This window comes from Biomphalaria glabrata, chromosome 11, assembly GCF_947242115.1.
Source record: "Biomphalaria glabrata chromosome 11, xgBioGlab47.1, whole genome shotgun sequence".
NCBI classification, from domain to species: Eukaryota; Metazoa; Mollusca; class Gastropoda; family Planorbidae; genus Biomphalaria; species Biomphalaria glabrata.
In genome coordinates, this window is record NC_074721.1 from 34,684,704 (window position 1) to 34,706,954 (window position 22,251).

At 34.7% G+C, this 22,251-nt stretch overlaps 1 protein-coding gene across 9 annotated transcripts in view; it reads left to right on the top strand.

Moving 5' to 3' along the window:
- LOC106072824 (bromodomain adjacent to zinc finger domain protein 2B-like) overlaps window positions 1–22,251 on the top strand; it is a 53,530-nt gene that overhangs the window by 23,899 nt on the left and 7,380 nt on the right. For 8 of the 9 annotated variants that reach the window (XM_056045783.1, XM_056045779.1, XM_056045778.1 and 5 more), the window contains 27 exons: window positions 256–354; window positions 1,669–1,968; window positions 2,072–2,146; window positions 2,328–2,442; window positions 3,016–3,069; window positions 3,536–3,717; window positions 4,239–4,340; window positions 4,820–4,994; window positions 6,464–6,556; window positions 7,206–7,321; window positions 7,488–7,553; window positions 7,894–7,938; window positions 8,612–8,686; window positions 9,517–9,579; window positions 9,705–9,782; window positions 10,635–10,743; window positions 10,868–11,010; window positions 11,731–11,832; window positions 12,960–13,069; window positions 13,297–13,371; window positions 13,853–14,087; window positions 15,682–15,741; window positions 16,396–18,520; window positions 19,089–19,274; window positions 20,187–20,536; window positions 21,216–21,379; window positions 21,960–22,152. In XM_056045783.1, the coding sequence (XP_055901758.1) occupies window positions 256–354; window positions 1,669–1,968; window positions 2,072–2,146; window positions 2,328–2,442; window positions 3,016–3,069; window positions 3,536–3,717; window positions 4,239–4,340; window positions 4,820–4,994; window positions 6,464–6,556; window positions 7,206–7,321; window positions 7,488–7,553; window positions 7,894–7,938; window positions 8,612–8,686; window positions 9,517–9,579; window positions 9,705–9,782; window positions 10,635–10,743; window positions 10,868–11,010; window positions 11,731–11,832; window positions 12,960–13,069; window positions 13,297–13,371; window positions 13,853–14,087; window positions 15,682–15,741; window positions 16,396–18,520; window positions 19,089–19,274; window positions 20,187–20,536; window positions 21,216–21,379; window positions 21,960–22,152 (5,490 nt within the window). The remainder of the gene's footprint in view (window positions 1–255; window positions 355–1,668; window positions 1,969–2,071; window positions 2,147–2,327; window positions 2,443–3,015; window positions 3,070–3,535; window positions 3,718–4,238; window positions 4,341–4,819; window positions 4,995–6,463; window positions 6,557–7,205; window positions 7,322–7,487; window positions 7,554–7,893; window positions 7,939–8,611; window positions 8,687–9,516; window positions 9,580–9,704; window positions 9,783–10,634; window positions 10,744–10,867; window positions 11,011–11,730; window positions 11,833–12,959; window positions 13,070–13,296; window positions 13,372–13,852; window positions 14,088–15,681; window positions 15,742–16,395; window positions 18,521–19,088; window positions 19,275–20,186; window positions 20,537–21,215; window positions 21,380–21,959; window positions 22,153–22,251) is intronic. The other variant, XM_056045786.1, reaches the window with a different exon arrangement.

The window sequence follows — 22,251 nt, forward strand, 5'->3', positions numbered from 1 at the left end:
CCCCCTCTGGTATGAGATTGGACCGTAGCGCTCTGAGTATGCTATAAGCATGAAAGTAGCGCTATATAAAAACTATAATTATTATTATTATCTAGTACAGTAGACAACTCTGATTATAAATGTCATGCTGGAAAGACTGATTTTCCAGACAGGTCCTGTTAGAGTCATGTTTTAAAATATGTGAAATTAATGTTAAAAATAATTTGATATAAAAAAAAATTCAACAGTGAGTAAGTTGTTATATATCTGTGACAGGAATCAAGCAAAAAACATCAAACAACATCCAATGGCATTAAAAATGTTGACTCAAAGAGTGCAGAACCATTAGACTGTACAGCAGATGATAAAAATTTGGTAAGTGACTTTGTCCCAATATATAATAATAATAATAATCTTTATTGTCCGTATGGAATTGTTGAAACTTTAAAGCCTTTGGATGTGACCCAAAGTTATTTAATAAGCTAGCAACATATCCTGTAGCAGTAGGCAGTGGTGAATCTTTTTTACCCTTTTATTTTAAAGAACATCAGAACAGAATACACATGTGTTTATTTTAGTTTAAAGTACATAGATCAGACAACACATGTGTTTATTTTATTATTATTATTGTAGTAAGGAATTAATTTTCATTCTATGGCACTGCCAGCGTCGAGCGTTGTTAAAAAGATTCATTGTAGTCCCCTTAACTTTGTCCACTGTGGAATTTTCTTATGATTTGGCAGGTCTGCAGCAGCACTGCCCTCGGACAGGTAACAAGACTCATCTTAGGTCTCTATCCCCACCACTGTTTTAACAACAGGGTATTTTGTTATAAGTCTGTAGTTTCTTCATCTCTAAGCTTAGGTTTTCATACTTTGTTCTTTTCCACTTGAGTTTTTCTTATTGTTATTCAGTATTGTTTAATTTAAAAGAAGTACTGGAAATGCTATACTAACCATTATAATTATTTTTCAAGCTTGTGGCCTCTTCAATGAATGGAGCCAGATATGCTTCTACAGTCAGAAATTTTATGTTTCTATGGCCAGATAGTTATGTTTTTAGGGAAAGAAAATGTAAATAGTTTTGGTGCCTCATAAGTTGTTTTTATGTGTCAAAAACAGCAGACTGGAAAAATCATAGAATTTGTTTTAAGGCTTTATTTTGTTTTAAAAACTATTAAGACTATACAAGTTTTGAAAACCTTTGCTATTCCTGATGTAATGTTTTATGTGTTCTTTCTCTAATATAAAATTTTATAGACCACTTTCACCTATCCTCTAGTCTGATGGACCGTTGGGACACCACACAAGATCTGTTGATCATCTTTCTCCATTCTCTTTCAATGTAATGCCTTCTTTTATGTTGTCTTCCCATCGCTTTCTCTCTCTGCCTCTTCTTCTTTTTCCTGGTACTTTTCCCTGATGGAATATCTTTGTGAGCCCTGAGGACCTTGTGACATGGCCATAAATCTTTTGAGTTTGCATTTTTTGATAATAGTTAGTGGTCATGTTGGGGTCTAGTCTCCGTATTAATCCAGTTTCTTTTATTTTCTTTGTTTGTGATGTGGTCTTTGTATGTGATGCCTAGGCTCTTTCTGTAGCCTCTCAATTCCATTGCTAGTAATTTGATATACAATCTATTAAAGGAGATTCTGTTATTATACACTGATTTTCATTTTGTAACTTCTAGAGTGACCTGGCCATACACATGTTGGATGGAGACAGAAAAAAACAGATAGCAGAACATATACGCAAACGGGTGGGCATGTACGACCTTGATGAGGATATAGTACGTCATGGAACCAAACATTCAGACTGGCCATACGCTGAGCCATCGGGTGAACACAGACACAACAGTGACATTACAGAGAAGCAAAGAGATCTCCACCTGGCGGAGGTACATAAGAACAATGACATGCTTCTGGAGGACCTGTCTGTCCCACACTCCTCTGGGAAAAAACTAAATCTAAAACTGGACAGTTATTTAGGTGTAAGTGTGTTTTTCATTGTATACCTGAGTACTTTTTCCCCCCTTGACCTGTTTCTAGAAATGTTTTTTAATTAATTAATTTTTTTTTAAATTATTGTTTCAGAAATGTGATATAACAGAAAGTGAGAGTCACAAACGAGAGGAACCATTGCATAATAAGTCCTCCTATGGAGAGGAAGTAAGTCTTCAGCCATACATCAATGTCTTTACTAGTCAAACAAAGAAATAGTTTAATGTGAAATTCAGTTACTTATAAGCAGAGATACTTTGATAAGCAGCCTTAAGATGGTGTGTTATCAAAACACTTGAAACGTTTTGTCCTACAAACTTTTGATCTTACATTTTGTTGTGTACAACAGAGCATGTCAAGTACACTGGATGAATCTTGTGAATCGATTGGTCATTCAGAACACGAAGAATCCAAACTAGACAACAGTTCCGCTAGTGAAAATGTGGATGTAGGAAGCCATTCAGGTAACATAGTATTGTAATTTGCAATTATTTAATTGTGTTATTTTTGATGAAATTTTTTTTTATCAAGCTTATATCAACTCACTCTGTCTGTCTGGTAAAAAGTTTGAACATATTTTTTCTCCCATTTCCCATTCAGGGATCAAGTTGAAACTTTGCACAATTATTCATTGTACCTGACAAGACTTGAATCAATAAAAAAATTTAACTTATTAGTTAACTAATTAATGGTGATTAATTCTTTTATTTGATATCGAAATAAGGGGAATAACTGATACTTAAAGAGATATGCATAGATTGAATTCCCTTATTACGTTTTAACACTTTTTCCCCGTTTCCCATTCTCGGATCAAGTTGTAATTTTTGCATAATTATTCATAGTCGATGGCAACACACTGATTAAATCCAAAAATTAAATTAGTACTAATAAATTTGTTTTGTTTTATATGACAGAAAGGGGGCTAAACCCTGTCATTTTAAGATAAATGCAGTAGTTAGCTGTTCTTTCCCTTAGATAAGCTTTTTTTTTTTTTTTTTTAAGTAATCTTATTTTTTTTTCTTTTTGATTGTTTCTAGGCTCAGATTCTGAAGATTCTGGTAAAAATGTAGCAGAGGGCAGCACAGATGAAGGTAAATATTTGTCTTTGTCATTGTTGTCTCAACATTTAAACATTAGCTAGTCATGCTGCCAAATTAGCTAATTTTTTACATTACTTTTACTTAATTGCTTGACCATGTTATCAATAATACATTTTGAATGGTGCAGCTCATAATTTTATAAATGTATCATTGGATCAGGCATGGCTATATATAAGATTGTAGCAGGTGGTTGGAAATACTTTCCTAATTGTAGTTTATTTATTAGTGTATACTTTGACTTCTAAGTTTATAGGCTCAAAGCCTTGAATTTAAAATTTGGCTGTTGTGTATATTTCAATTTTGGTAGACTGTAACATAAAGGTTATAATTTCAAATTCTGGGTTTAAAATTAGGCTAAACTAAGACTAATCTGAATACAGTTAAAGCTTTTTTTTTTGTTTATGTTCTAAATGTTTATTGTTCTATGTTCTAAATGTTTATTGTTTCACTTTTCCAGGCTCTCCAAACAAGAAAAAGCCTCCCACACAGCTAGATGAAAGGGAGCTAATCATTCCTCTTGAGCATGGCTGGAACAGACAGACAATAATCAACGGTATGGGCAGACGGGGCATTGTGGGAGAGGTCCTTTACTTTGCACCCTGTGGTAAAAAGATGAAAACTATACCGGACGTCATGAGAGTAAGTAGACTTACTAATGTTGTAACACTCTTAACATTTAAGATTAAAAGGTTTACAGTTAAAAATAACCACCATTTTTTTCCCTAATGACTTAAACTAATTTCATTTATCAAAATCAAATATATTTATTATAATATTGGCCCCTGAATTTTCACAATTTTTTTTATTTTTTTTGCATTACGGCATAATAATACAAATGTGTCTATATTTCTTATTATAAAAATTCAAGAAATTTTTATGTAATCTTTTTGCATACAAATTCAAATCTCATAAAATATATAGAGATTTTTAAAAATTACTAAAAGATTCTAGATATTAAGAACAGTATTTGCACAATTGTTGGTTGAAATAAACGATTTTTTTGTTAGAAATTTAATGAAACAGCTGCATGCTTTGAAACTTTAGTTTGTGATTATTGTTTTCTGTGACTTTTCTAACTTTTTATGTACTTTCTTCTTTTATTTCTATTTAAATTATACAATATGAATAAATAACTAACATTGTGTAACATTGTTATCCAGTACCTAGAGAGGAATCCTAACTCTGATTTGGGCAGAGAACACTTCTCTTTCAACACTAAAGTCAACATCGGCCATTTCTATGAAGTCAGGGGAGGACCAGATGTGAGTACATACATAAAACTTGTGGCGGCTCTTCTGTTCAGTATAAAGAAAACATTGGGTGCCATTATTCTGAACTTTTAATCCTCAGATAACTTTGATGTCATGCAATTTTGAAATGTTGAGCTCATTTTTTATTTGTTAGAAAATATTCCCAGTGGACAAATGTTTTTTTTTTATCATGCAAATAAGATTGCAACTGAAAGAAAGTGTCATTTATGACTAACAGTTTTTCTACACTTTTATATTTTCATGTATAAGATTTCTTAAAGTTTTAAAACGCTTTGATATATGAAAAATTCTCATTCTTATGAATATTTTCCTCCCTAATTTTTAACTGTACATTTTTGCCTCCCTGGTGTGGGTTCATGTATGGTCTTGGAAGGCATATGTTCAATAGATAGAACTACAATTTATCATTACAATGTGTTCACTATATAATTTATTTGATATTGAATGCATTTCATCTGTCTACGCTACAGTCTCAACCAGTTCCGCTGTCAGACGCTGAAGTACTTGAAAAAATTGAAATGTCTCGAGGGAAGAGGGCCAGGATGCAGATGCTGGCCCGCCAAAGGAGAGAGAAGGCTGCGAGGGAACAAGCAATGGCGCAGCAGGTTATGGACCTGAAACTCAAACGCAGAATGGAACTCCAAGGTAAGATTTTAACATTTTTGAGAGAATCATGAAGATATGCAAGCAAGAAATAAATAAAAAATTCTTAAATAAGGTTCAGAAATATTCAACTACTAGTCTTTAAATTTATTTTGATTGGTGACATTGATCTAGTCTAACTTTAAGCCTCAGTCTTTTAAATAAAGGCAATCCATTATAAATTATTGTGTTTACACCAATTTGGAATTAACTAAGCTCTATGGAGTTTTAAGATCAGGTAAATTAACCTTTGAAAGAAAAACTTGAATCAGAATATATGAAAAGCTTTGATTTTATTTGGGTGCTATATACTCTAAAAAAGTGTTGACTTTGGTCTTATGTTGTAATAATGATAGACTTTATAGATCTAGAAGTTTCATCTTTGAATCATATCATCTCACACAGTTGACTACATTTTCTTTAGACTATGTTATGTCAGTGTGATTAGGTAGTGCTTGTAATTCTAGTTGTACTAAACTCTACTGACACTGTAGTCATACCATTGTTGCATCTCTAAAATTCTAGTTTTGTTTTTAAAAAGGAACAAAAACAAATATATGTGAGAGTGTTATAAATATATATTTCCAAGTGAAAGGATTCAATTTTAAATTTAAGAATGAGTTATTAAACTTAGTTTTAGTTGAACTTAAGTATGACAAGAAATAATATTAAATGAATACACTCTGATTTTGATGATGTAAGGACAATATAAAAATGAGAATATCTTATTTTAAGCTTTGAATATTGTTATTTTCTATTGTTTTTTTTTTCTGTTTTTTTTTTTTTAAATTAAATTCATTTTCAATTTGGTTAAGAGAATGAAATGTCCCTGTCTGTTATGTTTGTTGCATTGTTAAAACACAAGAGATCAAACACTCTATAGTTGCATGAGCTCAGTTTTCTTACATTCATTTTTTTTTCTGTTGGATAACATGATGAAAGGCCCTGGGAACAGATAAGTCTTTCAAACAAAAGAATTAGTTGTGGTTTCAAGTGGTATCTTTCTAAAAGCTACCGTTTACTATGGTAAAATTGTTTGGTTTATGAGTGAAAAGAAAATGGAAATGGTCAGTGCTGATGAAATAGAGTTCATCCATTTATGTGATCACACCTGCTAGCTCAACAGTTGGTCACTGTTAGCTCAACAGTTGATCACTGTTAGCTCAACATGAGGTCATTGTTAGCTTGACAGTTGGTCACTGTTAGCTCAACAGTTGGTCACTGTTAGCTCAACAAGAGGTCATTGTTAGCTCAATAGTTGGTCAATGTTAGCTCAACGGTGAGACTAATCTGGAATGCATCAAAGTTGATTTGACCTTAGAGGATATGCTCAAATCCTAAATGAAATATAGACTGCTTAGCTCAAGACTTGACCACTCCGCTGCTATGTCCAGTTTAAGTTGTAGTAGCTAGCTTTTAATCTTCTACTGCCACCACCCAAGGCTAAGTTGAGTCCCCTGCTCACATTGCAGACATGTCCCAGCAAGCCACCATCTCAAGATTAGAGAAGAAACAGGAAAAACTTAAGCAGAAAGAGTTGGATAGGCAGGAGAGAGATAACAAAGGTTTGCTTCCTCATCCACTTAGTGTAATAGAATAGTACAACATTTTGATCTTACCCAGTGCAATATTACCAGGAGGGGGGCAGGGTAGATTGTTACAATACTTATTTTGACTTCTGTTGGCTAGTTTGTTCAGTGAAATTAGGTTTGTGTCAACTACTAATCATTTGATGCAGTTTGTAATACTAATAACTTTCTTAGATTGGCTAGATTGTCATCTCTGCTGCCTAACAATAACATTACAATTTAAAAAAGACACCTTTATAAATAACATTTAGAATTTTAATGACCACTTGGTTCAAGATTAAACACCAGATATATTTTGAATATATATATACTATAGAATAATATTTTCTAATACTTAACCAATACTTGTCAAGTAGTTCTTGCTGTTGAATGTTTAAATTTAAACTGTCTGAATAAATATTGTACCTCTGATAGTGAGTGTGGGTCTTGATTCACAGCTGGCGAACCTTGCTTTAGTAATTAACCTTTATTTTCATATTGAAATAGTCAATGTCCTTCATTGGGTTGACAATATTTTGTATAGTTGTGATTTGTGTCATTCTCTAATAGCTTAGTGACATGTTCAAATAAATAAATAACTATCGAAATGTTTGAATAGAACTGAGCTGTTTCCTTTCTATTTTAGTTCTAGAAAGACGTAAAGAGAAAGAGCAGCATAAAATCAACAAGCAGCAGGAGAAGATTCGGCTTCAGGAACAGCTTCGTAAAGAGAGAGAACTTAAAGCACAGCAAATTGTTGAAGTAGGTTTTCATTCCCTTTGAACTGAGGCATTTTGTGATGATTTACTTCTAAAATTTTACAGCGCAAAATGCGAAAGAAAGTTGTGAAGCTCTAACGAAGAATGTGGCAATTACAAACTGTTCATTTTTTTTTTTAATAATTTTTTTTTTTTGGTTTTTGTTTAAGGCTCGTAACAGACGCCAGAGAGAGCTTGAGGAGATGCGATTGGCTGATGCTTTACAAAGAAATAAGGTCTGCATTTATTATGAATAATTTAAAACCAAGAATTCTCAGTTTGTTATAAACAATATGAAGCTTACCAATACTGTGTGGATCATTAGTTTAGGAAAGTTATATGTAAAATGTTTATGAAAGTTATTTTAAAAATGTTTTAAGAAAGCTATATTCAAAATATTTTCAGAAAATTATATTTAAAAATTTTATTTGAAAGTTATAATTAACATGTTTTAGGAAAGTTATATTTAAAATGTTATATTACCTGTAAATATCATCATTAGTTCCCTAAGTTTTAAAAATAACTTAGATTTCTAACACAGTTTTTTTATAATACTTTTCTTTCATATTGCTACAGGAGCGTGACATGAAGAGACAGCAGTTAGTTATTATGAAAGAACAGGTAAAGCTAGGATATTATATGGATGTTTTGTTGGTTTGTTATTTTGTATCATGTTAGCCAGTCTAAATTTATGTCATGTTAAAACTTGTGGCCATATCTCAATGTAGACGTAACATTTTATGGGAAAACAATAAACTTTGCATTGTATAATTTTAAAAATATGGCACTGTTTGTGACATCTTGTGTATTTGACATTGTGGCAGTTTGGTGTTTACTTTAGTCTATATATGTAAATACAAATGTAAACCATAGTGCTGAAACTATGAATGATACATACATTCATATATAAAGGCAGCACTAAGGACCACATTTTTAATGAGAGAAAATGGTGAACTAAATATTACGACCAGTGCACGAACCTGTGACCCTTCTATATGATAACTCCACCTAGTAGCAATGAAGTACCAAAAACACTAACCATGAGACCGTTCAGATCTTAAAAGATCTTTCTCATCTGTGGCTTTTGCAAGCATGCACTTGCCACCCATAGGTCAAAGGTCATGTGCACCAAAAGATTCCATGGCCAGTGCAGTCCCCTATTTCATTATAATTAATTCACCCTTTTCTCTCATAAAAAAATAATTTAATTCATTGTTGCCTTCATTTATGTAACATGTATGGCATGTGCTTGTCTTCCTTAAACATACCATTGTTTATGTTCATTTCCTGCCAGGAAAGAGAAAGACGTAGACAACACCTCTTGCTGTTGAAAGGTCTGGAACAACGCAAGAGGCTTGAAGAGAAACAGGTGTGTATTTCTGCCAGAGTGTTCATGCTTTGTTTACACACCATGATGTGCTTCCTTGTGGCATTGACATGTTGGGGTAGAGAGAAATGTTATCCTACATTAGGGCCAATGATTTCAGTTTTAATGACATAAATGTGTGGGGATGTATGGCTAAGAGTAAAAAATCCTATTGGCTACCTAACAACAGGGCTCAAGCTGGAAACCTGATTCCTGTTGAGTTGTGACCTTAAGCCATGCGCAAATACCATCTCCTACATACCCTCTCCTCCACAAAGAGATTAAACCATAGGGTACTGAGCATGCTATAATCATGTAAGATGTGCTATATAAAGGAGCCGCTGTGGCTGAGGGATAAAGCGCTCGAATGGGTACCTGACATTATTTGGGGAATGTAAAGGCGGTTGGTCATTGTGCTAGCCACATGACACCCTCGTTAACCATAGGCCACAGAAATAGATGACCTTTACATCATCTGCCCTATAGAAAACAAGGTTTGAAAGGGGAACTTCACTTATTTTTTGTGTGCTATATAAATGTCATTTTATAAAAATAATAATCTTTTATAGCGCAACATAAAATCTATATTTTTAATACGAAATCTTTTTCAGACAAAATTGCTTTGCCTAGGGCAATCAATGCAACAGATAAACCTTTTCTTTAAACTAAACTGGGCACACAGAAGTCCTTCTAAAAGACTAGGACTATTAGCTATGATGATCTGAGGAGAATAAAATAGCTATCATTTTAAATTTTCATTGTTCTTTGTCGCCCCTAAAAAGTCTTTATCATATTGATATAAATCCGCTCACCTTTTTTTGTTTCTTATTCAGACTAAAGAAAGGCTGAGGGAAGAGAAGCTCCATGAGAAGATCAAACAGAAGGAGATTAAATTGGTGTGTTTTTTTTATTAGTTTAGGAATTTTTCTTTTAGCAAGAACTAAACAATCCTCATTACTAGTTACAAAGACCTTGTATAAGTTTGATCTATTGATGATTTCCTTGTTTCACTGTACAAAAGCACCAGAGAAGAGTTGAGATGGAGATAGCTATGGAGCTTAAGAAACCTGTAGAGGATATGGAACTCAAGAATGCCAAGGTAAGATGTTTCTTTTTTTTTTAACCTTTGTATAGTTATTTACCTTGAAATAAGGTTGCCATGGCTTTATTGATAAATGTTGAGGCACTTTCCAACAGAATGTACCACCTAATCCTCATAAAAAAATTTACTTTACTTTCTTCTCTTTTTTATATTTACATGTCTTCATTTCTACACTTGGTCAAGGGGCATGGTGGCTGAGTGGTCTAGGGGCATGCTGGCTAAATGGTCAAGCTTTTGGCTTCCAAACCAAGGGGGTCTCCAATTCACGGTTAACACTAGAATTTTGAATTTCATGATTTTTTGAACGCCTCGAGTCCACCCAACTTTAGTGGGTACCTGACATTAGTTTGGTAAAGTAATGGCATAGGACATTGTACTGGCCTCGTGACACCCTCATTAACCTTCAGCCAAAGAAACACATGACTTTTACAGTAACTGCCTTATAGATTGCAAGGTCTGAAAGGGGGAACTTACATTTATTTTTACACTTGGTTAGCGGGTTTTAGCTAGGCCATCAGATGCTGATGTTTGAATTATCTGAACTCCCAAGAAAGTTTTTAGATTAGTTTATGGATGAATTTATTCTATTTGAAGATTTTATTATTCTTTTTTATATGTTCTTCACATCAAATGTGCATCTCATATCTAAGACAATTATTCATCTCTGTAAATTAACTTTAAGTATCCAAAATTAACAGCTGTCCATTTCTAAATGACTAAAATAATTCCTAGTCAAGATACTTGTGATTTAAAAATTGTAAGTTAAATGAGATTAACAAAATCTGTTATAAGTTGATTTGCATGTTGAGACCTTAGACAAAATTCTATAAATATGCTTTGTCATTGTAGCCTATCCCAGAGTTCCCAAGGATAAAGTCCAAACTGGCTGGCCGACCAATAGCAGATTGTCTGATGGCTGTGGAGTTTTTAAACAATTTTGGTTTAGCTTTGAATTTAGGTAGGATATTTTGTTTTGCATATTTTTTTTTTCACTTGTTTTCAACTGTTTATGTGTACTATTTCTTGTTCTTGATTTCATTACTAAGTATGTCATTCCTGTTAACTATTTGTACTTTATGTAGAGAAGAGCTCCATACCCACACTGGAGTCATTGGAGAGAGGTATACTGAATGAGTCTGATGAGGACATTGAAGAGTTCATGTCTTTGATCATGCACCTGTTGAGATTTGCTTTGGATGATGTTGGAGTACCTAACCCTAAAGAAGTAAATAAATTATTTTTTTTTCTGTTCAATGTCATCATCTAATATTACAGACAGAATGGTGCTTTTAGATTATCACTCTCAGTGCATGTGTTCAGTTAGAACAGTGAATATAGACATTTGTGTGTACCTTTGCTTGGTCTGAGAGCTTTATGGCTCTTTGTAGAGACAAAATTAATGATGTATATGAAAACTACAACAAAAGGTAAAAAAAATTGTAACACAGAAGAATAAAGACTAACCCTTGACCTACGGCTGTTCCTTATTGAAATAGAGTTATTGTGTTACAGTTGGACCAGTTTTCTCTTTTTCAAAGTGTGACATGTGTCCATACATTTGATCCTGTCTTGCGTGCCTGATATTTATTTTTCAATATTAAATACATCTCTTATAAATGAAGAAAATCATGGTTACACACACGCAAGCACACACACATACACACAAAATATATATATATATAAGGCTTGTCTTCGAGTCAAAGATTAATGAGGAGTGCAGTATCTCCTGTGGCTATGCAGCCCCGGCTGTAACCAACATAATTATACATTTCATACATTACAAAAAACTCCTAAAAATCTCGTAAAATTTTGTCATGGAAAAGTGCTACTAACCCAGATGGTAGATATTTCATCTTGATTTCAACCAGTTACACACCCACATTGCTTGTTATTGCTTATGTTTTCACCTCCTGTATATGACCTGTTGTGTTCACTTACCGTGCAGGCTGTGACTAAACTTCACCAAAAGATAACAGAGATGGAGATGACAGACACTACCATGTCTGAAATTCTGAGAATATTTTTAAAAGCCAGGGGAGAGAAAGAGGTATGACGTTTCTTTCAAAGCATTACTAGTGTCTTTGCCCTGAAATAGTTGAAACCGAACAGAAGGTTGTTATGCAGTGTGTTATTTTTCTTCTTATATACAAACAAAATCATGACAATGTTCAATTAGTTTTCTATTTATAAAAGAAAAACACGCACCCATGAAAAAAAATAAATTAAATAATGATAATCCAGGGAATTACATCATTTTTAGTTATCTGGGGAATAACATATTATATTACATTTATAAGTATCAAGTTAACACAAGCTTTCAACACATTGTTTACCGTAACAGTAGTAACTATTGCTATAACTTAAAATAATGATAACCTAGTTAATGAAATCATCTTTAGTTTTGCCAGGGAATAACATATATTATTACATATTTATTGTTCCTATGATGCCAACACAACAAACTTGCTACTTCTTACTTGAACTGAGAACTTTCAATTACCAATTAAAGCTGTCTTTAAAAGTCTTTTGCTTTTGAGTAGATTCTGCAAGCAAATTTATCACTAGGGTATAACAAGGAAGACAATGAGCAAGTGGTTCTAGAAATATTATTTTATCATTATAATGAATTTGTTTTTTTTATTATTATTCTAATTAATGATTGTATTGGGAGAAACTACTCAGCCTGTTCCTATTACATATCATTTCAACTAATAAAAGTTACAACTGTTTGTTTCATCATACAGTGTATTATTAGTGGGGTGTCTCACACATTTGGTACAATTCTCATACCTTTTTTTTTTGCTAATCCAATACATAGAAATTGGTGAGCATTAATATTTGATTTGATTCAGATAATCATTATAAAATGTTGAAAAATTTATACAGCGATAGGGGAAAAAATTGCAATGATAAAATCTGATTTTTGGTTTATTTTGAAATATCTTATTCTAAATTGTAATTTCAAGCTTGCATTTATATTTGACTAATTGATTGATAATGCTAAGATATTCCACAAATACTTTAAAATTCCATCACATAACATCTTAGTATTTTCTACTTGATTTGAAGTTCTGTCTGTTGAGATAGTAAAGTGTATGTGTACATTTATATTGTCATAGAAAAATGATCTCATCTTTCTAAGAACCTAGTTGTTAACAATGTTCTCATTTGTAGATGATGGAATGGCTGACAGAGAAACCAATGGAGGCTTTGAACCCAACCAAAAAAGCAGCCATCTTGGCCTTCCTGTGTAATGAACTGCTGACCAGTAAAGTCATAGCTAAGTGAGTCTTAATAGTTCAATTACTTACATTCTTGAACTTGCAGATAGAGTCAAAGACGAGATTTTGTTGTTGGCTTGCAATAATTTTCAATTGATTACTAAATGATAAATTGTTCTGATTTTTTTTTTTACTTTAGCTTGAATTAGATTAGTTTATGGGTTGTTGTTTTTGGGGTCTTTAACTTCAGATTTAAATTAGTCTATGTTGTTTTTTTTCTCATCATTTAGTGAAATTGACAAACATATGGATGCCATTAACAATTTGAGACGTGATAAGTGGGTCGTGGAGGGTCAACTGAGACAGTAAGTTTTCAACTGGTGGTCACACGTTTATATTCAGCAATCATTCTATTGTTTTATTATTTTAAGGCTATTATTCTGATATTATTGGTCAATTTTCTTCGAAATTAATGATTGTTACTTATTCATTTATTCAAATTGGATACAAATATGTAACAATGTTAAACCATTTTTTTGGTTCAGATTTGTTTTTTAATGCACTCTTTTATATAGAAACTTCACATTACTGCACTGGAAACTTTGATACAAATGTTTTCAGACCTTGTAGTATCTCTCTACCACAAAGGCAGCTTTCTGTTCATCATCTCTTCTGCTTCCTAAATTAGTTTCTTGCTAAACTCTTTGATGTGTCACAAATCTCATTTCTTCCTAAATTAGTTTCTTGCTAAACTCTTTGATGTGTCACAAATCTCATTTCTTCCTAAATTAATCCCCCTTGGTTGACATGTCCTAGTTTTGATATGGACTTTGTATTTGCCTTCAGGCTTCGTGTTTTCCAAGCCAGGAAGTTTAACAAAATTCACAAGTCTACCGACAGAAGACCAGCCATTAACAGCAGCATAAGCCAGGATGAAGACACCATGAATTCCTCCAAGATTGGTAGTGACGAAGATGATGACAAGGACGAGGAGGATGACAAAGAGGACGATGAAGGGAGTGAAAGTGATGAGAGCAGCAGTGTCATTACCAATTCCTCCTCATCCAACATGCCATTTGAGGTAACAGCTTGGGTTAGGGTTAGCAGTCTTGTACCCTTTTTAACAGCAAAATATGCGCAGCAGTGATTTTGGTTATCAGCCTTCTTTCTCCCTTGTTTTTCAAGTCTTTATCTACTAAACTCAATTATTAAATTAAATTATGGCTTTTATATAGTGCTACTTTCATGCTTATGGCATGCTCAGAGCGCTTTGGTCCAATCTCAGTTGTGGACCAGTTGGGAGGGGGGGGGAAGGTAACTAGGAGAACGTTTTTATGTGCTGCCTTCAGGTGCCCAGTAAACACAACTCTGCTGGAACCTCGAGCCCCCTTCATAGGTAGCCAAGCCAAGTTCAAGCGCACTCTCTATTATATTACTTATGCTCACACACTTAAAGTCAAGCTGTTAAAAGATGTAACACAAGAAGATACAAATATTTCTAGACCCGTGTAACAAGTTTGATAATAAATTTTTAAAAAGTAAAGTTCCCCTTTCAGACCTTGTGATCTATAGGGCAGATGATGTAAAGGTCATCTGTTTATATGGCCCACGGTTAACTAGGGTGTCGTGTGGCCAGCACAATGACCAACTGTCTTTACTTTTTCCCAACTAATGTCAGGTTAGAGCTGGGTGGACTCAGAGGCGCCCAAAGATCCCAAAATTAAAAATCCCATTTTTCACCAGGATTTGAACCCGGGACCCCTGGTTCAGAAACCAAGCACTTTACCGCTCAGCCACCACACCTCCTTGAGAATAAATAAAACACATTAAATTTTGATTGGGAAGGTATGTTCATGGACTGGAGCTAAGGAAAGATTTATATGAGTAATAATAACACGGGCCTAGGAATGTAAAAATATAATAGCATAACAACTGAAAAGAAAACAAGCAAAGGTCTATCAGTATTGTGTTCTAATTATTGACTCTTGATTTCTAGATTGTTTTATTTGTACCTGGAGATGATGTGGTTATTCTGATAGTGAAATGTATTTAAGTTTTAAGTGTTTAATTTATCACTAATTTCTGTGCTTCCGTACTTTTATTATGAACCCAACTCACATTCAATTGCAAAACTATCATGCCTTCACTGGAAAACTGGTTAGATTCATATATTATAAAAAAAAAATTCATTTGAATATTTGAGTCATTTTAAGACACAGACTTAGTTTAGTAAGAACTAGATCGTAAGATAAACAGTAGAGCAGTTTAATTTTTGTAAAAGCTTAAATGAAACATAGGATGCTATTTTATGCATAACTTGCATAAAATTTTATGCATAACTTGCTGACCAATGACTATTACATTACTTTGATGATGGGTGTCTGTTTTGATTAATGTCATCTAAAAATGTCAAACCTGAGGTATTGAACTGTTGGCTTATGTTTTCCACCTACAGTCTCAGTGACATGTAATATATCTTGAGAGGCCCTCCTGATATGTTTTCATATTTCGCCTCTTTAAAAAGAAACCTTTTTGTTATTGAATGGACAAGTTGTTTATATTTATTGTTAACGTTTGTTATGATTCTAGTGTGTTGGACCTAGCTCATCATTCCATTTGAGGTCAAATATTTATGCTTCTCTTATTTTTGATTGGTAATTTTTGTTCTTTCACAGCCTGTAGATGAAAACCTAACTAAGGAAGAATCAGATAAGAAAATTGAAAAATTAAGAAAGGTGAGTAGCCGTAACATAGTGAACTAGATAGCAGATGCTTTCTTTTGTAACATAGTGAACTACATAGTGGATGAGTCACAGTGAACTAGAAAGTACCGGTATGTCATAATTGACCTAGTAATCGTTATTAGTAATGTAATTATGTGTGTATGAATTTTTTTTAGTACTGTATTTCTTTATTTTAATTTTGCTTTGCATAGGCCAAAGGTTTGAATATTGATTTAGTGATAGTAAATTAAACTATTAAATAAGTCCAGTGTTGTATTCATTAGCAGCAGCATTCATCTTTGTTGTTACATAGTCTAGACACCTCTATATCTACAAATGATCTTTTTACACTTATTACCCATAAACAGACCAAAAAAAATTGTTTTATAATGAGTGTTTGTATTAATTTCTTTTATTTTTCTAATTATAACTAGTACTTTTTTTTTATCTTAATACTTAATAATAGTTACTTAATACATGCTTTTTCTGTTTTACCCAAAAACAGAAGAAAAAAAAATCCACTAAAACCCAGTGTTTATAAAGATTGATTGTTTTGATTTCTTTTGTTTTCTAAATTTAACTAGTATCTTCTATATCTTTATCTATTTAGCAAATACAATTTTGATAGTTGACTTAATTTGTTTACGATTTTGTTTCATTTCTCAGCAACATGCGGCATACAGGCAGAAGGTCTTCAGAGCATCCTTGCGCCTCCGAGCCATCAATATTGGACAAGATCGCTACAAGAGGACCTACTGGATTCTTCCTCTTACTGGAGGGGTCTATGTGGAAGGAATGGAGTCCGGAGTACCAGAAGATTATGTTGCAGAGCAGGCAAAGAAGGAGGAAGTGAAGGAGCAGGTCACAGGCAGCACTGATGATGAGAGCAGTGATGACACTGTCATGCAGGTAAAGAAGGAGAATTGTGATCCAGCTGTTAGTGGTACAGGAGAGAAGACTGCTGATGACTGCACTACAGCGAGAGAAGAAGAGAGAGAGAACTTCATGGGTGAGACTATATGTACAGAGTTATCTCCTGCTTGTTTAGATAAGGTCAAGGTGAACCTAGCCTCCAAACTAGAAGACATGTCTGAGTCTATACACCAATCTAAACTTGATTCATGTGATGAAGATTCCACGAGTATGACTGTAGATGAGGCACCGAGTTCATTTCCATATCATGTCACCTCTCAAACATACACGTCTATAAACCTTACTTCATTTGATAAAAACCTAGCTACATCTGATAAAAACCTGGCTTCATCTGAGAAAAACCTAGCTTCATATGACAGTATACAGGCATTGATAGCTAACTCTCCAAGCCAGAATGTGATGATGCCTTGCAAGTTGTCTCCCATGGTGACAAACAGTGCGTCTAAGGATGCTACTGACAATACACTAGACAAGAAAAATGATCCAATGTTGAAATCACCGACCAATACAATAACCATCTCAAAGCCTGAACTCTCTGGCAGTATAAGTGAGCCAGCAACATATAAACATGCCTTTGTATCAGATATTCTGAAGGTGCCTAAGATTGGTGGAGTGGACCGTGGCACTCTAGTGACTTTGTTGAATAATTCCATACAGCAGGCTTACCAAGAGGAAGAGTCAGAGAGTAATAGCGAAATGACTTCCACACTGGTGACCACATCATCTACACCCATCCTCACATCCATGCCAACAGTCTCACCTAGCTTACCTTCACTTTTGACATCGTCATTGTTATTCTCTGCAATACCCAAGTTACCTCAGCAAGCACACAGCGCCACGCTAGACTTGACCTGCAAACCTAAAGGTCAAGCACCATTGGAGAGTTCTGTCATCACTTCCACTCCTGTCCCTGCCCACAGTAAGCCGGTCAACCCTCAGTCTCTCCCTCCTTTCCACCCCTCTGCTCAGGCCAACCACCTGCTGGACTTGCCACCCCCTGCAGCGCACTCTGGCTACACCAAGACGCCCGCTCTACCTCCTCCAGGCCCTCCCCTCCCCTTCACACAGTCGCCATACCACCCAAATTTCTCTCACTATCCGTTTGGTCCAACCAGTGCCTCGGAAACTCTATCTAGTCTGGCATCCATTGTCTCTCCTCCCCCTGCTCATCACAACCCGGTAACAACATCCTCCATTTCATCTCCGCTTACCACTTCTTCGGTACAACAGCCGCTAACTCCGTCATTTTCTCCTGCAAAGAATGTTTTCCCAAAGCTGGAAAAGAACGACAAGGACCCGCTCTACTCATCTTCAGAACTCCTGCAACAAGCAGCCACTCATGTTTTAAGATCTGCAGAAAGTGTCAAATCTTCCCCTTTGTCAACCATTACAAAGTCTGCGTCACTAAAGACATTGTCAGAAGACAATGATGCTGTGACATCTGAAGTGGTAGATCACAAACTTTGGTTTAGCATATTGCCGAGAATGCCCTGCGATGAACTATCGCTGACCCAGCGGCTTCCAGGGCAGTCTCCATCATTGTCTCAGCAAAGCCAGCAGTCTATCTCTGCTTCACTCTCTGCACTCACAACCTATATGAACTCGCCGACCAATGCCAACTTTGATGTCCTTTTGCCCCATATCCAGTCCAACCCGGGGCTCTTGTCATCAGACTTGTTGTTTACCTCCATATTTAACAGCCCTATGACACCATCACCCTCACCAACACCATGCAGCACACCAGGGGTGGACTCGGCGGGAGAATTCAAAGTGCCTCCGCCGCCAGATATGAACCTTTCCTCATACCCTTGGGAAGTGCTAAGGGCAGTGCAAGGAGAAGCTCAACCAATACCTAAAAGTAAGTCCCTTATTGTCAAAGTCTTTAGAAGAGCTTTTCTTTTAAGCTTTTGTTGACTTAATTGTAGACTTGACTAAAAATATAAATGGAATGACATTTAAACAAAGAGTAATAACTAAATGACAATGAAAATTTTTATAAGCTGACATCCATTAATTAAATGTCCCAGCAAAAATATGCATAAGAGTACTTAGTCTATTACAAGTTAAGATAATAGCTCTAATGATATGTTAAGCTCAACTTGTTCTGTGTCTTAAGTTCTGGGTGGACTTGAGAACATCCTTGAATGCAGATAAAGTAATATGGATTTAAACCCATGACATGTTCCCAAAATAATATCACCTGAAATAATTGTGGATGCCCAAGCTAAGTCAAGCTCTTTGGAGCCTGCTGGATGTGTCCTGCTTACTTGAAAGTTGAAATGGTATTAATGTTTGTCATTATTGTCCCTATCCAGTGAAGAGAGGATCAATGTGCTATTGACATTCTTATAAACTGTCATATGAGACCACTTCTGCTCATAGATTTAGCTCCCCTTGAAATAAGCATTTCTCTGCTTTTGATTCAGGATTGCAGCATGGCTGGTGGAGAATTTACGATCTGGCGATGCTGAAAGAGGTCATGACCTGTATGCTGAACCGTGGTATCAGGGAAAAGAATTTGCAGAGGAGCATCCACCGCTACCTGGACTATGCCAAGCTTCATTGTGAGTTTGACACTGTCAAGACAGAACCTGAGACAACACCTGATGCTTGTAAGTGAACTGTTGTTTATGTTAGGTTTACAGAAGTGATGCCCAAAGTACTAGACTCATGTGAGGAATCAAGTTAAGGAATATGGGCTTGGAAATAAGACTTTTTTAAAAATACATTTGTGAATGTTAGTCATAGTCCCTATAAAGTTTTTTTTTTTATTTTGTTAACAACTAATAGCTCCCTACTAGATGTAATAGAGACAGTTTATTCTCAAAGCTAAAAACAAATATTGTATAAGACAGAAAAAAAAAGAGAAGCATTTAGAGAATAAGCTTGATGTAAATCAGTAAATCAACTGTTCTAGAACAAAAAATATGTGTGAATAGGAAAATATAATGGAATAGATTTGTTCATCAGACTTTATTAATAAACAAAATTAAATTAACTGCAAATGCTTATGTCAGTTGATGAAGCATATCCATTTGAAAGTTCAAATGCTTTTACCAAAAAAAAAAGAAATGAGAAATATTTCCTTTTATAAATAAGTATTTGCAGCATAAATAAGTATGTGCAGCATGTTTGCTGCATATCAAAGGTTTTAGAAAACATTTTAAGAAGTTACGGTAAAGTTTCCCTTTCAGACACTTTTCAGACCTTGCGATCTATGGGGCTGATGATGTAAAGGTCATCTGTTTATGTGGCCAGCCCAATGACCAACCAATTATACTGTTTCTCAACTAATGTCAGGTATCCATTAGAGCTGGGTGGACTCAGTGGCACCCTAAAAATCCCAGTCTTCATCATGATTTAATCCCTGGACTCTCAGGTTCAGAAGCCAAGTGCTTTACCATGCGGCCACTGCGCCTCCATTTTAAAAAGGGAAAGACAAAATTGACCTTAGTTATATTTGATGTTTTAGACTCATGTCTGTAACTAGTGAGATTGAACAATTGGTCTATTTATCTGAGCAGCTCAAAACAATTCTGATGTCAAGATCAAAACAGAGAAACAATCTGATGACTGTCAAGACGATACTTCAACTGAACCCAGTGCTGAGAGTGAGGCTAAATTAGAGGAGCCAGCAGAGGAGAAAGTCCCTGTCACAGAGAATGCTGCAGCCGTTGAGAACGCTGCAGCAACTGGGGCCAAAGAGGAAGTGGCTGTGCAGACAGACAAATCTAGCTGTGATATCAATGACTTCAATCCTCCTGACGATCCAGACTGGTGGTCAGTGTCGTGTCTACACCAGATAGAATTAGCTGCTCTTGAAGAGGTTGAGGCTCTTGAAGAGAGGATATTTCAAGCTAGTCTCCAGGCCAAGGTACATTTCTTTTAAGTTTTGAGTTTTACCTTTTTTTTTCATGCAATCTGTTTGAATCTTTTTTGTACAATTCTGATTTGTATTTTAATTTTGTAGCCCATTAGTTTTTTTCCCTCATATTTATTTTTTTTTTTTAATTAGCTTAGCTGCTTAAGAGTTCATTTTTTTAAAATTTAAACCAATATTCATTTCTCAACCGATATATTTATATCTTTGATAATTTTTTTTTTTCTAAAGGAGCCCAGAGCTACAAATGTCTCTATAATAATAATAAGAAAAACATGGTATAGTTTTAAATTAGTCGGGTCCTGTTGAGTACTTTTGCGTTTTCTACATAACTGTTGACTATGTTTTACATTTAGAAAAAAAAAATTGAACTAAATAAAATTCTTGTGGGCTGTGTAGTTGCTGGTTTTGTTGTCAAACAGCCAGGTCTCACATAAATATTTTCTTAGTTATAAAAAAAATGTGATAAAATTCTAAAATCAGTTAGATGAACCTCTTTGATATTTACTTACAATTTTAATTTTTAAATTCCAAAGCCTGTCAGTTACCTTTTCTTATTTTGCAGAATTGAGTTTCTTGGCCTGATAACTGTGTTGTTGTTTTTTGTTGTCACTTGTCTTTGCTTTAGTACTAACATTTTTCTATCATGTTATTTTTATTGTAATGTTTTCAGCAAGGATGGAAACCCAACAAAGACAATAGCATCATAATAGTGGATCGCTCAGTCAAGTCGGTGGCTGATAATGAAAGCTATCCCCTGGATGTGGCAATCTCACGTCTGCTGGAGCTGGAGGCCAACATAGAGAGGCGATATCTCAAGCCACCACTTATTAGAAGGTAAGTTTTTGTTTTTAAAGGTGATTAGCTTAATTTGTTTAGAATCTGATGTGGTTGACATTTATTGGCTTCTGAATCAAGTTTACGTTAGTTTAGATGAGGATTTTTGTTTAGAATCTCTGGATTCATTCTCTTCTAATGGATTTCTGGTATTAGAAAAGCTTAGGAAGGAGTTAATCTTATTCTCTGCAACATTTCACCCTTAGTAGCTCTTTCCCTCTATTGATTGCTGGACCTCAAAGAAGTTTTAATTTTCAATTTTCATAGAATTTAGATGGTGTAAAATTTCAACAATTATCTAAGGATTTTTTTGTAAGAAATAATTCCAGATTTTTGTAGATAGAATGAGAAACTGAATGTCTTTTTGATGATTTTTCCATTCTCCAAATTGTATTTTTCTGAAATACAATGTCTAGCTTTCTAGCTTAATCTAACCTTACATAAGTTTTGACCTAATTATTAGATTTTCAAAAAAAAGTATTTATTGAATACTGGTTTCGTAGTTTTCTTAAAACATCTGTAACTCAGTGTTAAATTTGATCACCTCAAACACTATCCCTATTTTGTTTTGCTTGACCAGTGTCCAGTTAAACCTGTCCAGCTTATCTCAGAATGAACGCTGTGACGGAGACTTTGGTGAGTCCGAGTCCATCCCTCCTGGTTTGTTGCTGTGGAGACAGGCCGTGGTAGGCTCTGAGAGTCCAGCCCAACTCAGTCTGTGTACGCAGTTGTTGGCCAAGTCCATCTCCTGGGAGAAGAGCATCATGAGGGTGGTGAGTATTGTGTGCTTGTAGCAAAGATTGTGTCTCCTGCGGAAAGACAATGCTCGTATTGTTACTTTAGATAAAGGGATGACGGTCCCTTCTCTTTCA